The 17,510-nt window shown below is 42.6% G+C and overlaps 1 protein-coding gene across 1 annotated transcript in view; it reads right to left on the reverse strand.

Moving 5' to 3' along the window:
• Positions 1-6,743, reverse strand: part of doc2d (double C2-like domains, delta) — a 58,367-nt gene extending 51,624 nt beyond the window's left edge. Inside the window, exons 1-3 of the mRNA XM_050043399.1 lie at positions 6,353-6,743; positions 5,810-5,889; positions 5,148-5,222 (exon numbers count right to left, since the gene is read on the reverse strand). Of these exons, the coding sequence (XP_049899356.1) occupies positions 5,148-5,222; positions 5,810-5,889; positions 6,353-6,743 (546 nt within the window). The remainder of the gene's footprint in view (positions 1-5,147; positions 5,223-5,809; positions 5,890-6,352) is intronic.
• Between the last annotated feature and the right edge of the window lie 10,767 nt (positions 6,744-17,510).

A 17,510-nucleotide genomic window follows, 5' to 3' on the forward strand; every position in this document is an offset into this window, starting at 1 on the left:
GGACATAAAGTAATAACATTAACAAATAGCGGCGGGGCTTTTACTCACCACAACTGCAGAGGCTCCCAGCTTCATTTGAAACAAACTACAATATAGACGGTCCGTTCAAACTCAACACTTCCTGATTTTCCTTCAAATTAAAAGCCCCTTATAACCTCGGCTGAGAGAATCCCTCAGTTTTCTAAATAGGCTTTTATTCTGAAACATTTGTCAGAACTTCCTGTGGAGGATACAGTAGCTTGAATGTTTATGTACGGTAGCTACTTCAAATGTAGCTCCTGCCATCTGCTGACGCTTTAAATGACTACAACAACATGTCGGCTGGCACATGAACAGACACAGTGACTCAAATAATTGTAAAAGTAATAAAAACAGGACAAGAATAATCCGATGACATCACACACGTCATGTATGACGACCGGGGATAATTGGTGAGTACCATCGTGTAGTGTGTCATGTCTGTCGGCCAAGTCACGGCACGATTTTATGACTCCACAGTTGTGTAATGTGACTTTCAGAACGGGCAGAAAAGTCATGTAGTGTGTACCAGGCATAATGAAAGTCCTGAGTCTGACCTGTCTGTCAGCGAGTCCTCCTCCACCTTTTTTTAGACTCCACCGTAGACAACGGCAGCATTTCTTCTACCACGTAGCGAGCCACAAGCTTCATGGCTTCTTTCGGACTGATAGGTTTAACGTTATCTCCGTTATTAGAACCAAAAGACAGTCGTTGCTGTTTCGGAGCTGAAGGACCAGCATTCTAAAATTAATGGAAATAACTGATGGCTTGTAGAAAATGTACTCATGTATTTGATTACTCAAACAGCAAACTAACGCGTTAGGTTACTCGTTACTGCAAAAACTAATCAAAGTACTCTAAAGCGTTACTTTGTAACACGTTATACCCAACTCTGCTTGCAACCAAGTGAAACTTCTACAGTGTGCCAAGCGTGTAGGAGAACTACAGCAGCCAACACAATGTGAAAAGTATAACAAAACCAATGACCCTATCTAGAGCCCGTGTTTGATTTGTCCATTCTGGGCTACTATAGAACAACATGGTGGACTTCGTGGAAGAGGACCTGCTACCTATGTAGATATAAACAGGTAACTCTAAGGTAATGAAAACAAAGTGATTCTTAGTTTCAGGTGATTATACACTAAAGAAAATATACTTATCTTATTTTCCATTTCTGTCAACGTATCCCGCTGAATCCTTCACACTGGACCTTTAAAAGGTCTGTAGGATTCCTTTTGATTATCATTACTTGAGTATCTCTATTGCCACAATAGATACACATGTAAACATACATTTAGAGCCAGTGCTCTTCTTTGTAGCATAGTGCACAAGCTGTTAATAAATACATTATTTTTTTACCCACTATAACAATATCTTTATATTTAAAAATAGAAAGAGACTGTATTACCACTACTTTATTACTACTTTATTATTGGACTGCAGGAGTCTTTCTGGTCTGAGCGCAGATTGCAACATTGGCCACTGCAGCGTGACATCAGGTTGCACTTCACCAAAAGTTGAATCTGTTTCAACTTTTCACCGCAGATCGCTGCAATATTTTATTTATTTTTTTGGCGCACCACCACAGCCACAAGCATTAGAGGAATAATTCGCCAACATGCTTTGTATCACATCAATGTGGGTAGTTTGTGTAAATTAATTATGGTAAACTTGGTAAATGTGTTATCTGGTGGAGTTTTGTTGGCACCAATGCTGCCACCACGGACACAAACTCGGACTGAAATTCAATCAAACAGTAAAACTAGGCAGTGCTAATCTAATATTAATCAAGATTATAGTACTGCACTGCCTATTTCTTGCCTAAAATGTTTTAATAAACATATTTTAGTGCCCTACTTAGCTGTAATAGTGAGAGTTTGTTGACAGGAAGTGGGCGCCATAATGTTTCCTGTATTGTAAAAATAGGTAAAACGAAGCAGTACTGATCAAATAAAAATTAAGATTCTGTTACAGAGTTGCATTTTTCTCATCTCAAATGTTTTCAGAAACGTGTTTCAGCTGACTGTTGAGCTGTAATACAGATCATTTGTTACCAGCTGGCCACCACTGTGTCAGACAGATGAGTTTGCATCACGCCACGCACCAACCGGAACATTTAATGGTCTGGTGTGGCACAGAGCATTCTGGTAGTTGTAGGATTTGTTTTCTCTGGTCATGTAGCACCACTTTCAAAAATATTTGCATCTTTTTACTGCATAGATAGACTAGTTTTATAAAAGCCCATCTTTCCAACAGTCAAATGAGTTGGAGGAGTGATGTTTTTGCGGCGGATTTGGTGTGTATGCAGCCTAACTCCTGCATGAGAATGCTTGATCAGAACGACAGTGCCCAGCTTTTAGGGAGTTGTTTATTTGAAATTATGTATTTGTGACCCATTTTTAAAGATTTGCATCTTCAGTAGGAACACTTTGCTCGGGGCTGAGTGCCACAGCTCTGCACAGAGAAGTATGAAAGTATTGAGAGAAGGACGAACAAATTGTTGATCTTGGTCTTCTCTTGGGATTTGTTGACATAAACAAAAATATAGAGCATTGACTGCCTTCAAAATGGTCAGAAATATCTCCACCTCTACCAGTCACACTAAGATGCTGCCATTGTAATACATTAGTAACACTGGGACTGAGCCATATTGCATCATTTGATTCTCTATTATTAATACTTTTTCTAAAGTAAAATTTGGAAGGCAGGACCTTTTTCTGTAAGAGAGTATTTTTACTTTAGATTACGGTATGGCTATTTTTATTCAAGTGAAGGCTCTGCCATCACTGGTATTTATGCATAACTACGTATCTACACATACACTCAGCTGGTAAAGAAAGTGTGTAGACTGTTCTCTCCAAATACTCTTGCTCATGTCTGAAGCTTCGCAGATAAACACCTCATCTTTCGCTCTCTCTCTCTCTTTTCCTTTCTGCCACAGTCAGCCTCTTGCTAACGCCTCAGGGCCAGATGCTGAGCCCTTCTCTTCCATCTTCTCTCTCCCTTGCTCTGTTTTTGTCCCCACATCCCATTGTTCTGCCTGTGCTGCCTTCCCCTCTCGCTCCCTTCCCTCCTGTCACTGTCCTTTTTTCATTCTCCATTTCCTGCTGGAAAGTTTTGGCTTATCTACAAGAGTCAGCCCCCAAGAGCTCGCTCCATGAAGGGAACAAGTGTTTTCGATTCGTGTCATTTGTTTGATTCATTAATGTGCGGGAGGAGACGTTCACTAGCAGAGTCACGACTTGACCTGCACAGCTGTATGTGTGCCAGCACAACTCGACAAAACAACTATTTCGCAAAATAATCGTTGTCCCTGATTGACTGAATTGGGTTGGTTTTCTGAGCACACATCCAAGCACATGCTACATCTACAAACACTTAAACACCAGTTCCTTCTACCTGCCCTCTGTCACTCACTGCCTGCATTTTCCCCCTACACTGGTGCTTTTGCATCTGTTTCTAAATGTTTTATCTCTAGCCCTCCATCTGTCCATCACACCCTCCTGTCTTTCTCTCCATCTGCCTGCGTGGATCTTTTTGCTTGTTCCGCACTCTCTCGCTCTCAATCCCTACTTCCCAGAGCTGTGGATGAAGAGTCTGGCTGTGAGTGAATTTTCCATGCACATCGACTAGGAATGGGAAGATGAAAACACCAATGACCAACAGAGACTCCAGGCTACTACTATGTCTGTATACATGTTTGTGTGTGGGACTGAGGGAGGGAGTGATCGAGGAGGAGGAACAGATGAAGGCAGCGTCTCTGTGTGACTGTGACTAAAGCCTTAGCATGTGTCTGCAAAGACGCAAGGTCATGCGCCGCATGTGTTGCAGTGTGTGTTTCCAGCATGCTGAACTGTACACTGGTTAGAGAGCGCGTGCTGGAGGATGTGAAAAGGAGCGGGGCCGGAGAAGACGTGTGTCTCTGCTCTCTGTGTTTTGACAACTCAGTTCTTTCACAGAAACTGAAACCTTGTTGTGTTCTGGATTACTCATTGCAACGTTTGCATGCTGAGTCTGGACGAGGAGTGGGTGGGTGTGTGAGTGTGTGTCCGTCATGCTCACTTCTGCACGTGCATGCTCCCACTTTTCAAGTGACGTGTCTCCCGTCTGGTGGGTATTTAACAAACGGCTGTTCATGGGTACTTACCTACTCATTGACGCTTTCTCTGCAACCCCCCCACCACCACCTCCACCCCCCCCCATCAACACTCGGCTGTTGACGTGAGCCGTGTAACAATCCTCCCTGTTTCCATGACAACCACCTGCTGCTGTCCTCCCCTCATCTGTCTCTCCCTCCCTCCCTTTCTCCATTCCCTCTCTCTCTCTCTCTCTCTCTCTCTCTCCCTCTCTCCCCCTTTTCCCCCTCTCAGTTGTCTCCCTTCTCTCCGCACACTGTTGGTATTTCAAGGTCAAAGAGGGTCACAGCCAGATAGTGAGATAGAGACAGAGATAGGGGTGGAAAGTGGGGAAAGGAGAGCGATAACAATGCGAGAGAAGACACAGAGGGAGGCTGGAGGACAAAAAAATCCCCCAGACGTTGTTATTGTTAGCACCTTAGACCTCAGACGGTCGCCTTATTCAACCTAGCTTGGCTCGCCGTCCTCCCTGCACTTATCATAACCTCGTTTTGTGTCAACCTTGAGCCAAAATGGCTGACAACAGGTTACACTCTGCCATAGCTGTGGGGTTGCTGTTGCGGTGAGCCTTATCTTCCCTGCTGCTTGAGCCGAAAACAAGACAAGAGAGGTGCAGCAGACCTGAACGTGTTTGTGCTCGATAAAGCGGAGCATCGGACGAGCCACATTAAGCGGTAACCAACCGAAATCCTCCCCGCTCAACGGCTTGCGATGACACATTAATTTAGCCCACTGCCAAGTTGTTGTTGTGTTTTTTTCTGGCAAGAGTTTTTTTACCTTTGTCTGAATCAACAAGGGAGACTATTATGTTCAAAAAGTAAATAACAGTTTTGTTTTCTAGTTGAATGACATGTTAAATGTTTCCTATTTTCAGTCTTTTCAGCAAGTTGATTGTAGATTGTTTTCTAGCAGCAGATTGTGTGTGATTAGGGAGTGTCAGTGTCTGGTAGCATGTTACGTTAATTGCCATTGAGGTAAGGTTGGAGCAGTGACCTTGCTAGCCCCGGGGAGAAGATGAAGCTTGACGTATGGATCAGCCAGTCCATTGGAGTCCATGGCTTTCAGTCCCTGTGGACACAAGCAGACACACACAGACACACACACGCATGCTGTAGTGTCAAAGGTGACGTCATCATGCCCTCAAACACTTCACACAACTGACAGGGTCAGAAAAAGACAGCGGATATGACAGACCTCTTCTACTGTAGTTACATCTCCATGGCGCTTCTGGGTGTTTCTTTCCATGCCACTGTTTCCTACCATCCTTGACTCCTTTGTGTTGTCCTCAAGGGAACCGTTCAGCGAGATTTACATAATTAACATCATGTGACAGTACACAATATGTAATAAAAGGCGTGTGTCCTTGTGCGATGGCCAAACTAAATGTGTCTGCCACAGCGACAGAGTGACATTATCCAACATTTCACAGCGCCATGAGATGATTTAGTCTGGAATTGACAAGCTGCTGAGGGTGTGTGGCGAACACGTTACTTTAAAAAGCTTGAGAGAGAGAGAGCAGCCTGACGTCTTGTGTAAACATAAAAAACATTACAGGAGAACGTTTTCATTTGGACTTCAAGGGGAATTACACAACCACACAGACACAGACAGACAGAAGTCTGTTTATATGAAGAAGAAATTGAAATTGTGTGTACCTTTGCTTTGTGAATAGTACAATGAAGACAGTTGTTCTCCTGATCAAAGAGCAGGGTGAACTCCAACGTTCCCAGGTAGGCTGAAAACAACACAAACCGTGGCAATTACTGCCAGTAAAGGGACAAACACACTCAGTCATACACGCACTGAAAAGCTCTGAGTCATATCTGTAGCAGATGGCCTCTTAAAAACATGATGCTGCCTAATATGAATTGATCTGTCTTGTTTGATTACTGTTTGGGAATGAGCAGAAACTTTGCAGGCTGAGCCCCACTATCGCTACATTGTCTAATAAATCATCGGTGCTGCTGTGTCAAATAAAGTGGGAGTGACAAACGCTCTTGGAGAAATGCTTGACTCCACAATTACTCTTCAAGCATATGTTGTGCTTCTGTGGAAAATGCAGGGGAAAAAAAGATGTCTCCTCTCCAGAGTTTTGGAAGTGTTTGTTTTGCCTTGTAAATTTCACATGAATAAACACATGCACGCAATATTCAACACAACTTCACCACTAAACTTTGAAGGCCCTCCTCAGAACTCACTGTCATCATCATCAGAGTCGACCGCCTCCTCCCTGTCTCCGTCGTTGTCCCCCCTCCTCTCCCCATCCTTGTATCCTCCGCCCGTCTCCCCATTAAAAGTCTCCTCTTTCAGGATCTTCTTCTCCCTTGGGGGTGGTGGCGTGCAGGGGTAGTCGTGGAAACGGGGGAAGAAGTCTGAGATCTGTGGGATGGGGAGGATGGGGCCCGGGCACACGTTGATGGCAAAGTGCTCCTGCATAGAGATCTTGACTGGCGAGGGCGGGGGCGGGCCAGCAGAGTGGGGCGTCGCCATGGGGGAGGAGGCGGATGAGGAAGGGGTGGAGGTGGAGGAGGAAGGGGGTATGGCCAGGTGGGAGGTGGAGGGGGGCGGCGGGGGTTTGGAGACGCTCATGTCGACTGTCGAACGGGACTGAAAATGAACAGAAAAAGATATAAGATGAGGTGAGAAAGAGAGCTGGGATCAGAGGGGAGGAAGAGACATGTAAGTTGCATCCTCCGCCTCCTCTAAGTGTCCTAATCTATTCAAGGCAACTTTGTCAATATGTTAAAATCACAGCACATTTAAAACATCCTGAGGAAAACTGAAGCATCTGTCTATTTCCATCCATTGATGCAAACCTGACTTCTCAACAGCCAAAATAGAATCTGCCAGAACCTTTGGCACTTCAAGTGTGACTCACACATTGTGTCAGCACACCGAGTCTGTGCTCTGAATTAATATTCAAATGTAGTGCTGTAAAGTATGAACAAGTGATGTCACTTGTGTATCTGCACTTCACTCTAATCCTTCCCTTATCTCTCTCTTTCACTCCTCTCTCTCTCTCTCTCTCTCTCTCTCTCTCTCTCATCTGCGAGTCCCCTGAGCAATATTTACATAATACCATTTGAAGCCGTTCTCAGTCCTTAACTTATTTGTCACCAAATGAAGCGTAATAACTGTTGCCAAAACTCCGACCTTGTTAAGCCAAACGCTATCATTTCCTATTTTCCTCACGGTGATTAAGAGAGACAGAAGACATGTTTTGTCTTCCCACAGTGCCAATGTGTCTTTTATTATTTCAAGAGAAGGTTTAATTTCAGTGATCACAGAGACAGACCTAAAACTGTTTCCTTTGTTTACTGGTGCTGTCCCAGATTAGACTAGTGAGGACAACACGAACTAGATAACAAAAACAGCACATGGTGTTCACCTTAAACGCATACATGAATCAGGTCCTTTGAGGGTGCATATGTCCATCATGTTGCTGTTTACTGTCTACTTGTGACCTCTGTCCCTTTATGTCTGTGCAGTTTGCTTGTGTTGTCATGATTTTCAAGTCTATTCTTTCCACCAGCGTTGCTCTTTTAGTTTCTGACTGATGCATCTGTTGTGTGAACGCACATGACCAGCCTGTTTGGCTGACTGGTGTTTGTCTAGTGTTGCTTTGAAAGCTCTCACATCAAAGTGTTGACTCGTGGGCTACAACTACTGATTGCTGTTTTCATTATCAGTTCATCTCTTTTTTCCCAAGTAATGAATCTATCCTTACGTTTATGAAAAAGTTTTAAAAAAAATGCCCGGCACAAGTTTCCCAAATGCTTGTTATGTCTCACTGACTGTCCAAAAAAACAAAAGAGATTCAATTTACTATCATACAAAGCAGAGAAAAGCAGCAAATCTTCGAGCTTGAGAAGCTACAAACAGAGAGTGATTGGCATTTTGCTTGGAAATCGACTTGAAATATCAATATCTCATCAAAAATTAAGATGAATTTTCTGTCAATCAACTTAAATTAATTCACTGTTTCAGCTCTAGTTAAAGGGATAGTTTGGCTTTTTTGAAGTGGGGTTGTATAGGGTCATAACCCAAAGTCAATGTATTAAGTACAGAAGATGTCAGCTGGCACGCTCCCAGTTTGAAGAAGCAGGCTGGAGTCTAACATGAAAGCTAAGCAATTTGGATTTTAACCACCTAAATAAATAGCATATTATAGTAGTATTTTTACTGCTTTATCTTTCCATCAGACAGCCCGTTTCGATGGGGAAGCTGTTAACGGCTTTAGTTCCCTATCTATGCTCTCGTCAAAGCCACCAGATTCCATTGACAAAAACAGTGATTTTAGCTCACTAAACACAGGAGCTGTTGGTCTACTACTGCCTCGATCAGTTAGTTAGTATTATAATGTGACTTTTGGGAATCCGAATGAACCCTTTTAAATTCCCACAATGACACTAACAAAATGACACCCCTCTGTTGTACCTTGATAAATGCTTTTAGATCAGCAGGATTTCCCTTTTTCATTGTGTGTTTAAATTATCTTGAATGTCCCCCTTGACATATACATTATGCATGTGGCCGAAAGATTAGAATCTGCCTTTAAAGTGAAAATGCCTCAGCTGAATGTAGAAGCCAGAAAAAAACAGCAAGAGGTGATTCCTCCTCAGTGTGGGTGAAGATACTGAGATTTTTGTTTACATCAGTATCACTATAACGCACCTCTAGTGCATCATAAAACACACAGAGTCTGTCCTTCTGACACACTGACATACGTGTCGATACACTGAACACACTGAAGCTGTTGTTAATCAGCCAATGTAGCCTTCATATCCACACAGAACAAGACTTAACTCAGTTGTAAACTTGCATTTCCTCGAGCACATTGCTTCTTCCTCACTTTACTAAGTTACAGCACCAGGCAGACTCTCTCTGACACACACATGTAAGACCACACATGCACACACACATATAAAGACCCCAAACTGCCTCTTCCCATCTTCAATACCTACACTCATTCAGTCACTCAGGCTGCTCCTTATGTAACACTACCCATATTCACTCCTTGGGTACCCACGTTTAAATGATCACTTGCAGCATGCTGATTACAAACTCAATCGCTCTCAACCTCCTTACATACAGAGACATGCACATGCAAGCACATCTTCACACACACACGCACTCAAACATAAATATAGCAATCCACAAATACGTACCCAGGGACAGTCTTCATCTGTGCCAGCACTCCATCTTGCCTGCTCTCACGTCCTCTGTCTCTCACATACTGAGGAGCATGCAGACCAGCTTTGAGTCAATATATCCCTCTGTACTCTCTCTCTCTCATTCTCTCCCTGTCTCTGTTCGTTTGCTCTCCTCCTCTCCTCTCCTCCGTCCCTCCCTCTTCCCCATCCCCTGGAGTTGTGACGTATCTGGTTAAAAACCCCGTCAGTCCTTTGCAGACTGTGCATATAGTGCTGTCACTCACTTTCTCAGCAGTGGGGAGATTTAAGGAAACCCGGGAAAAAGATGCACAAGTGTGCATGTGTGTGTGTGTTGATGATGTACTGTATGAGAGGGGGGACTGCAAAGAGAGAGAAAGTGACAGACAGACAAGCAGAGCAAGACAGAGAGACAGATGAGGAGACAAACCAACATCATTCAGACACACAGACAAACACACAGGAGCACCAGCAAAAACAAACACAAAGAGGCATATAAATACGTATACATATTGTAGATGGAGAAGAGGAGGGGTGTGAAAACACTGAACGCACACAAAAGGAAACATTGCCCTGGGATGAAATAAAAAAAAAAATCCACCAGCTGAAGGACAGAGAGAGGAAATTAAATTCAGCGTGTTGACTGAGCTGAACAAAATACACTGCCAGATAACTTTGTGTTGGCTATGACTATGGCCAATATCAGCCAGGCAGGCATATGTGTGTGTCTGTGTGTGTGTGTGCGCGTGCATGCGTGCGCTTTGTCTGTATGCGTCCAACTGTAGCAGTCCTCATAGTAACGGCTGACACCTGCCACAGTAATAAAATGAATCAAAGACAACAACACATAAATAACAGAGGACTCATGCAGCGTGACACTGCAGTAAATTACTGCTGGACACAAGAATGTGGATACAATGGATGAATGAGAAGGATAAGCAGTAGATGCGTGGGTGAGAGAATATATAACAGCAAATATAAAGTCTAGATCTTGATACTTGATGATTTTTCCTCTTTTTTTTTTTACAAGAATCACCTGATAATATGATTTTGAACTGAAGACGTGTTTCAGTCTCAACAGAAACACACTGCTTCTGTTTGGATTCACAGAGCTCTCAGCTGTAAAACCTTGTTAAATATAATTATATTATCTACACCTGTGATTAGTGTTGTCTGTACACTGATCAGCTACAACATAAAACCACGGACAGCTGCCCAATGGCAGTGGCATGGACACAGGACCTTTTGGTTGTCCTGCGGTGTCTGGCATCAGGGCGTTGGCAGAATTAGCAGTGGATCCTATGATTTCTGTGGGTTGTGAGGGTGGGGTATCAGCACGTCATACAAATGCTCAATGACATTGGGATCTGGGGAATTTGGAGGCCAGGTCGACACAGTGTTTGAGTGGGTGGTGCATTTCACCTGGCATAGGTAATGCCATAGGTTTCCCAGCAGAACTTTGGATAATAATGATTAATCCATCAATCAATCATTTATTTGTCACATTGAATTATACTACATGTAGGTCCAACTCCAGTGAAATGTGATCCCATCATCTCCTTTAACTTGTGCACTGTAATTTTTGTTCTTTTTTATGTCTTCTTACATTGTTGGCTGCTGCTTTATAATTGTCAGTGTGTCTGGATGATTCTAGTAATCCATGGATTCTGCTTGTGGAATGATTTAACTGTGCTCACATCCCGACCTCAACAAGACAGCCATATGGTTGCTCCTGAAAGGAGTTTACTAGTGATCCACAGCAGGAACAGGACAGTGTCTCACATTCCCACTGTCACACCAGTCCTTATTCACTGTAAAGCACATGCCTCCTCCCCTTCTCTCCCAGAGTCCTCTGCTCTGTCAGATCAGCATATAGAAAGAGTCACCTGGTTGAATGGCACTGTCCAGAATTTAGCCAGGTTTTGGTGAATCACAAGATATCACACTTCCTGATATGCTACTGGAAACTGATGTGGAACAGAGGTCATCTAGTTTATTTTTCAACACCTGGACAATGGCTAGCAAGATGCTAGTTCAGCTGGTGACCATTCTTCACCATCCTCTGCTCCATGTTTATTGATGTTTACATTTGAAAACCTAAATATGGCTAGCTAGCAGCTATCTAGCAGAGTCAGCAGGAGGAGATTTTACAGACTGGTGAGATGATTTCCTCATCCTGATGAGTGACTCGCAGCCACACGCCACCACCGTCCAAAGCCAACCACACAAAGCACCACAACACTTGCAACATAGACATAAGAGCCCAGTTTAGCACAAATTTAGCAGAGCTGATGGAGAGGCAATGGTCCCATCCTAAGTAATAACATGTCATGAGGTGATCAATATCGGTCACTTTATCTGTCGTGGTTTTAATTGTGTGGCCAATCGGTCCACTTTGTACACAGTGTGCACCTCCCAAATTCCAAAAAAGTCAATTTGGACTTCTGTTACTCAGATTTTTTAATGATTGGTAATAGTTTGTTCATAAGAGGGAGTAACTGACCCCAAACAGTAGTAAAGTCTCTATCCATGATACTGCAGATTTCTTTGTGTGTGAATGAGTTTTGACAAAGGAATACTTGTTTGTGAATAGCCAATATAAAACCTAAGCTATGTACTTATCGGATGTAAAAATAATTCTGTATTTTGTCATATTTACCAAATGTTGGTGGCATAAGAAAGGGTTAACACTTAAATATGTTATTTGTGTTGTGGTTGAATAAGGTCAGAAGAAAAGAAAATCTGAAGGGGGGAAAAATGGCTGATTTTACAATAATTATTGTAATTAAGTATAAATAATAAAAAAAATGGGGTCTGTGGGATCCAAAACAATGACAAAATAAAGCTTAAAAACACAAGGGCTAAGGAAAGAACATTTCAAAATTTGAAAATAAATAGTAAAAAAAAATGTAGAAAACAAAGCTAAATATAGGTCAAAGGATTAGAAACAGACATAAAAATGAAAAAAGTAATTGACTGAGCTAAAACACATTGTCTTTGTGATGTATAGCAGCAGAGCTCCTTTGATTACAGCACGTGCCTGAGGCTATGAAAACATGACAACATAACATTTCAGTGACGTATTACTGGTTGGAAAACCATCAGAGCACTAATTGATAACTATGTGATTTTCCACGGTTGATAAGTAACAGATGAACAACAATGAGCTGGGTCAATTAAATTAATGGTCAGCTGGAGGAAGAAGTGGGGTGAATACATGTGGATGCGTGTGCTCGTCCATTTGTAAACACTTTGATTTACGTAGGGCATCTCATTACTATCAGCATCACCTCATCAATATTACGTTAACAGACCATTACACTGTATATTCATTAATCTGCAAAAAGAACACGAGGACTAAATGAGTTGAAATGAGATAAATGAAAGCTCAGTCTACTGATGCCAAACTATCTCATATAAATAGGTGCTTTAGGCATGGGCTACACGCTTTAAGCGGCCTGAAATTAATGCAGAAGTGCTCTTGTCAGAAGCTGACAGAGTCCTCTCTTGATCTACATGATGTTGGTCTCCACAGAGCTGTTCGTCCCTTTGGTGAAAATGAAAAAAAGCATGTGTGTGCAACAGTGCATAGGTGAGGGCACACTCCACCCACAGCGGCAGTTATCAGACAGCTGCAGAGCGCTCACAGCTGACCTGCTGACCACCAAAACTCTCAGACACTCTCCTTGTGGCTGGGCACCCACGAGACACACCAGGAGGGCTCTTACTGCAGTCTCAACACGTTTAGGTCATGGGTGATTTACTCAGGATTACAGTTTTCTGATGTACTTTTGCAGGGTTGGTTAAAAAAAATACATTAAAAACAAACAAAAAAAAAAATCACCCTTAGTGGTATCTTGCCAGCGTTGGACACTGAGGTCATGACTGTCTGGGAAGTCAGAGTTTTTAGGCTGATGCCACTATTTTTAGACTGAGCTAATGAACTATATCAGTATTCCTCCACCAGATTTTCATTCCTGGCAGTGTGCTCAGAGCTTTTAAACAGATTTGGGACCTTTTTGTTTGGAAATAAATTGGCAAAAAGACTATGTCATTTGGCACTTACAATACAGAAGACAGAGACAAAGACAGCTATAATAGTTACATTTTAGCTAGTTGAGGTTATTAGTGGTGATTTATTTCTAAAGAATTTTCCAGAAAGCACCAAATGGACAATTATAACTGAATACCTACCTCAATCAGAACTAAAATCATCACCTCATTCTATCAGAAATTTGTGACATTTTGTCAGAATTAGCAAGAATAATTGAGTTATGGCCAAAAACATGTTTTGTGAGGTCACAGTGACCTTTGACCTTTGACAGCCAAAATGTAGTCAGTTCATTATTGACTCCAAGTGGACGGTTGTGCCAAATTTGTGGAAATTTCCTCTAGGTGTTCCTGAGACAGACGGACGGACAGAGGGATGAAGGGATGTATGGATGCACGTATGGAAGGACATATGGACAACCCGAAAACGTAATGCCTCCAACCATAGCTGTCACCAGCACTGAGGCATAAAAGAGAAAAATCCACATAACTGAAAAATATTTATCAGAATTTCCAGAATCTCAACTCGGTCTCAATCCAAAGTCATCAAAGTCCTGCGCTTGGGCAGTGAAAACAAGCCGTCCTTTCACGTCAGTATGATACGCAGCTGGTCACCTTTATTGTTTAACAGGGTGGGTGGGACAGGTGGTGGATGGGTCCAACAGCCACCGACCTTCACCCGGGCGGCCAGTGTTCACCTCTCATAAGATTGTAAAGCTAAACCCTGTTCTTTTGTCCTAAACCCAACCGCATGCCTGTGTTGGCTGAACGTAACCACGTGTGTTTATTGTTGAAGGAAAAAAGACGTCATTTTCCGGTGTCGTACCGACGTAGTGCGTTTAATTTGAAAGAGAAAACAGAAGTGTATTTTGAAGAAAGGCATTGCATTTATAACAGGCAGAACTTGACACCATGTTCCAGAACGTCAGGGTACCTTGCAAGTTGTATCTGGAGGTGGAGAGTCCATGACCAAATGTCGATATGTGATGAGGACGGAGTGAGAATGTGTTGAAATCCTAGCTATGGCCCTTACCCAAAGTAACCATTTTCATTTGTTTATTTTGTCCTGCTAAAGAAATAAGGCCTAGTTGAGACTGCCAGCCGAAATCTGTTTTTTGGCATATCCAGATTGATTTTAGAAGTGCATGAAATTCAATTTTTGCAAAACGGATTCAAACCACATTTGGATGTGGTCTAAAAATGCAATTCCAATCAGATCTCTACAAATCCAGAGTGACAGAAGTGCTGAGCAGAATCCATGCTGCTACTATGACAGACAACACAACAAGTAACAGTCCACGGACAGATGGTGAAATATATTGTCCACTGGCACTGTGGGGGAAGGCTTCTGCGCGGTGACTTGACAATGCAATTGCTTGAAGGCTGAAAATGACTAACTTCCATTTCTCATGCTTCTGCAGTGGAAAGCTGCGTCACCAGTTTAGCTTCAAAGTAACTGATGCCTACGTCATTTCCACAGCAGTCCCAAGCAGATAGGTTGGTGATGTCTGGACGGACAAATGAAAAAATGATCTGATCACTTGCACATAGAAATGTTTAGAGTCTGTCTTATAGATCTGAGTTGAGAAACAAATCTGATTTGCCTGCAGTCTGAACATAACCAAAGTCTGCCCACAAACAGCATCCTGGTTACTCTGGATTAAGGGCTGTCATTTTTTTCAGGAATGTGTGGGTCACGGGACTCCTGTGGGATTCCTGGGAATGGGAGTCAATTTCACCACTCATCACGCAATCTGGAAATCCATCGGTAAAAAAAAATAAAATAAAATAAAATAAAAATCTTCCTTTACCTCTGGAGGCACTGCCCGTAGTTTTTCGACTAACAAAAGTGCAGGGGCCTCTGGGATCGCTCACCCCCTTCACTTTCGGTGGTGCCCCCAGTGTTACACTCCTACCTGCAACTCGGACCAAACAGCGGTAAACAACATGGATCTTTCAGAAGAGCAGTTCGACAACATTTTCGCGGAAGTTGCAACTCTACATAAAGGGGATAACGTTAGAGTTGGGTAACGTTATAACGTGAATTACCGTTAACCAACGATGACGTTAACTTAAGTGTTAAGACTTACCATTCCGAACTGCAGACAGTCTTGACTGGACTTCTTTCGGAGTATAAAAACGTTGCCGCTAATGCCCTTTTTTTCCTGTCGTGAGGTGTGCTGGTGGATGCACAATGCTTGTAAGTTGTGCTGTTGTCCATGTTTTTCACGTTGATGAGATGGCGTTTTGGGTGCAGCGGTCGCCATGGACGCGGAGCTTGCAGTTTCTGTAGGTAGGCTACACATTTCCTGGGGACACCTGCACGTCTCGGCCCCGCCCCCCTCCATTGTGATTGGCTAAAGCGCAGCATCATTCAACCTCAAAGCCCCCCCACCCCCTGTAGTTGTCTTTCACACAGGGCTGAGATTCTACAATGTAAATTGCAGAATCTGTCTTGAGAGATTACTCATCACGTGACTGGGATGGGAATCATAATAACAATATTGAGTTCACAATGTGGTGTCAGCAGCTATTACTTCATTTCCCCATAGCATAGGTTATGCCTGTACGCATGAGCACTTTCTATCTTATGTTAAGCATATGAGGTGAAATGGATCGTTCATTAAGATTATATTATTGAGATGCTAATTTACGTTAGCGTATCTGTGGTAGTATCCATTTTGTGTTAGCAACGAGCTCACCAACTAAGCACTAGGTATTTGCCACATGGCGGTTAGAATCAGAACAAGGTTAATTACCATGAAGGTTTTCAGTTACAAGTTGGTGTTTGGTACATAAAATAAGCACATTAAGATGGAATGAAATTGAAGGCAAAGTACTGAAATAGTCAAAAATAAATATATGTAACAGGGTCAATTGTGCAGCAGTAGTATGTGTAACACAGTCAAATGTACATTTTTAAGTATTATAATTCCACAAAATTTGTTTCAGTTGTTATTACCTGACACACCTAGGCCTCCGTACTCAACATGTGGAACGTTTCATACCCAGTTCTTGTACCCCTACATGTACCTTTGGGGGTACCCCACCTATAAAGCGGTGTCTCCCGCCTTGCCTCTCCCCTTTTGTTGTTGTGCTCTGTGGGAAAGGTACGCAACATTGCTCTTGTGGTAATTTCTGTTTTTTAGCGCTGTTTATTTGTTCACTTTATGCTTATGTAATCTTGTGTTTCTTCAGTTGGGTAGGGGACGGAGTTTGTATTGTTGTGTATGATGGAGGATTTTTGTTTTTGCCACTTGTTGTCAGGTATGTTTTCTGTGTTTCATTGTACTTAATTGAATGTAACATGGCCCCTTTTTCCCTGTTGTGCTCTGTGGGAAAGGGGCTGGATTTGTTGTTGTTTGTGTGATTGTGTATGATGGAGGATTTTGTTTTGCCACTTGTTGTCAGGAATAAATGAAGACGTAGAAACATGTAGAGCGTGGAGCAGGGACTGTAGGTAAAGCACAGCACATGGAAAAGGACCATTATGCCAACTGAGAGCCCAATGTCAAAGTATTGAGTCATTTCCGTTAACGCACACGTTTTTTGTTTTGTTTTGTTTTTTTCCTTCAAATGAGAACAATTCTGAGCAGGTACAGTCCACGTGTTCCTCTGAACAAAACCCTTCCATTTTAGGTTGAAAAGTGATGACTCACACTCACACACACTCAGTATTATCTGAATGAAAACGTGACAACATCACAACCACACATTGACAATGCTGCCAGTGAGGATTAATAAGTGCATTTGACAGGTGCAAGGCTTTAATTTGACACCATTTTCCCTTCACAGCGACACCAAATCACATGGATCTGTCTGGTTTAGCGTGTCCAGGCCGATTCTGAGGAAGAAATGCAATCAATTGTGCTTGAAGAATGAAGTCTGGACAATGGCGCTGCAGTATCGATCTTTCTCAGGGGTAAACATTAGGCAGCCTGTCAGATGGATATTTAACACAGTGGCATTGCCCATGAGCTGACAAAAATAAATAACAGTCAGCAGCATCCAAAGAAAAAAAAAGGATGCAATAGTCAAAGCAGAGGAGTGATGTCTGATAATGAAGAAGTACAGATGAAGGCAGGTGGATTCAAAGTATTATTTAGTACAACGTTTGCAAAAAAAATTACAAAAC

The sequence above is a fragment of the Epinephelus moara genome, chromosome 5 (genome assembly GCF_006386435.1).
Source record: "Epinephelus moara isolate mb chromosome 5, YSFRI_EMoa_1.0, whole genome shotgun sequence".
Classification (NCBI taxonomy): Eukaryota; Metazoa; Chordata; class Actinopteri; order Perciformes; family Serranidae; genus Epinephelus; species Epinephelus moara.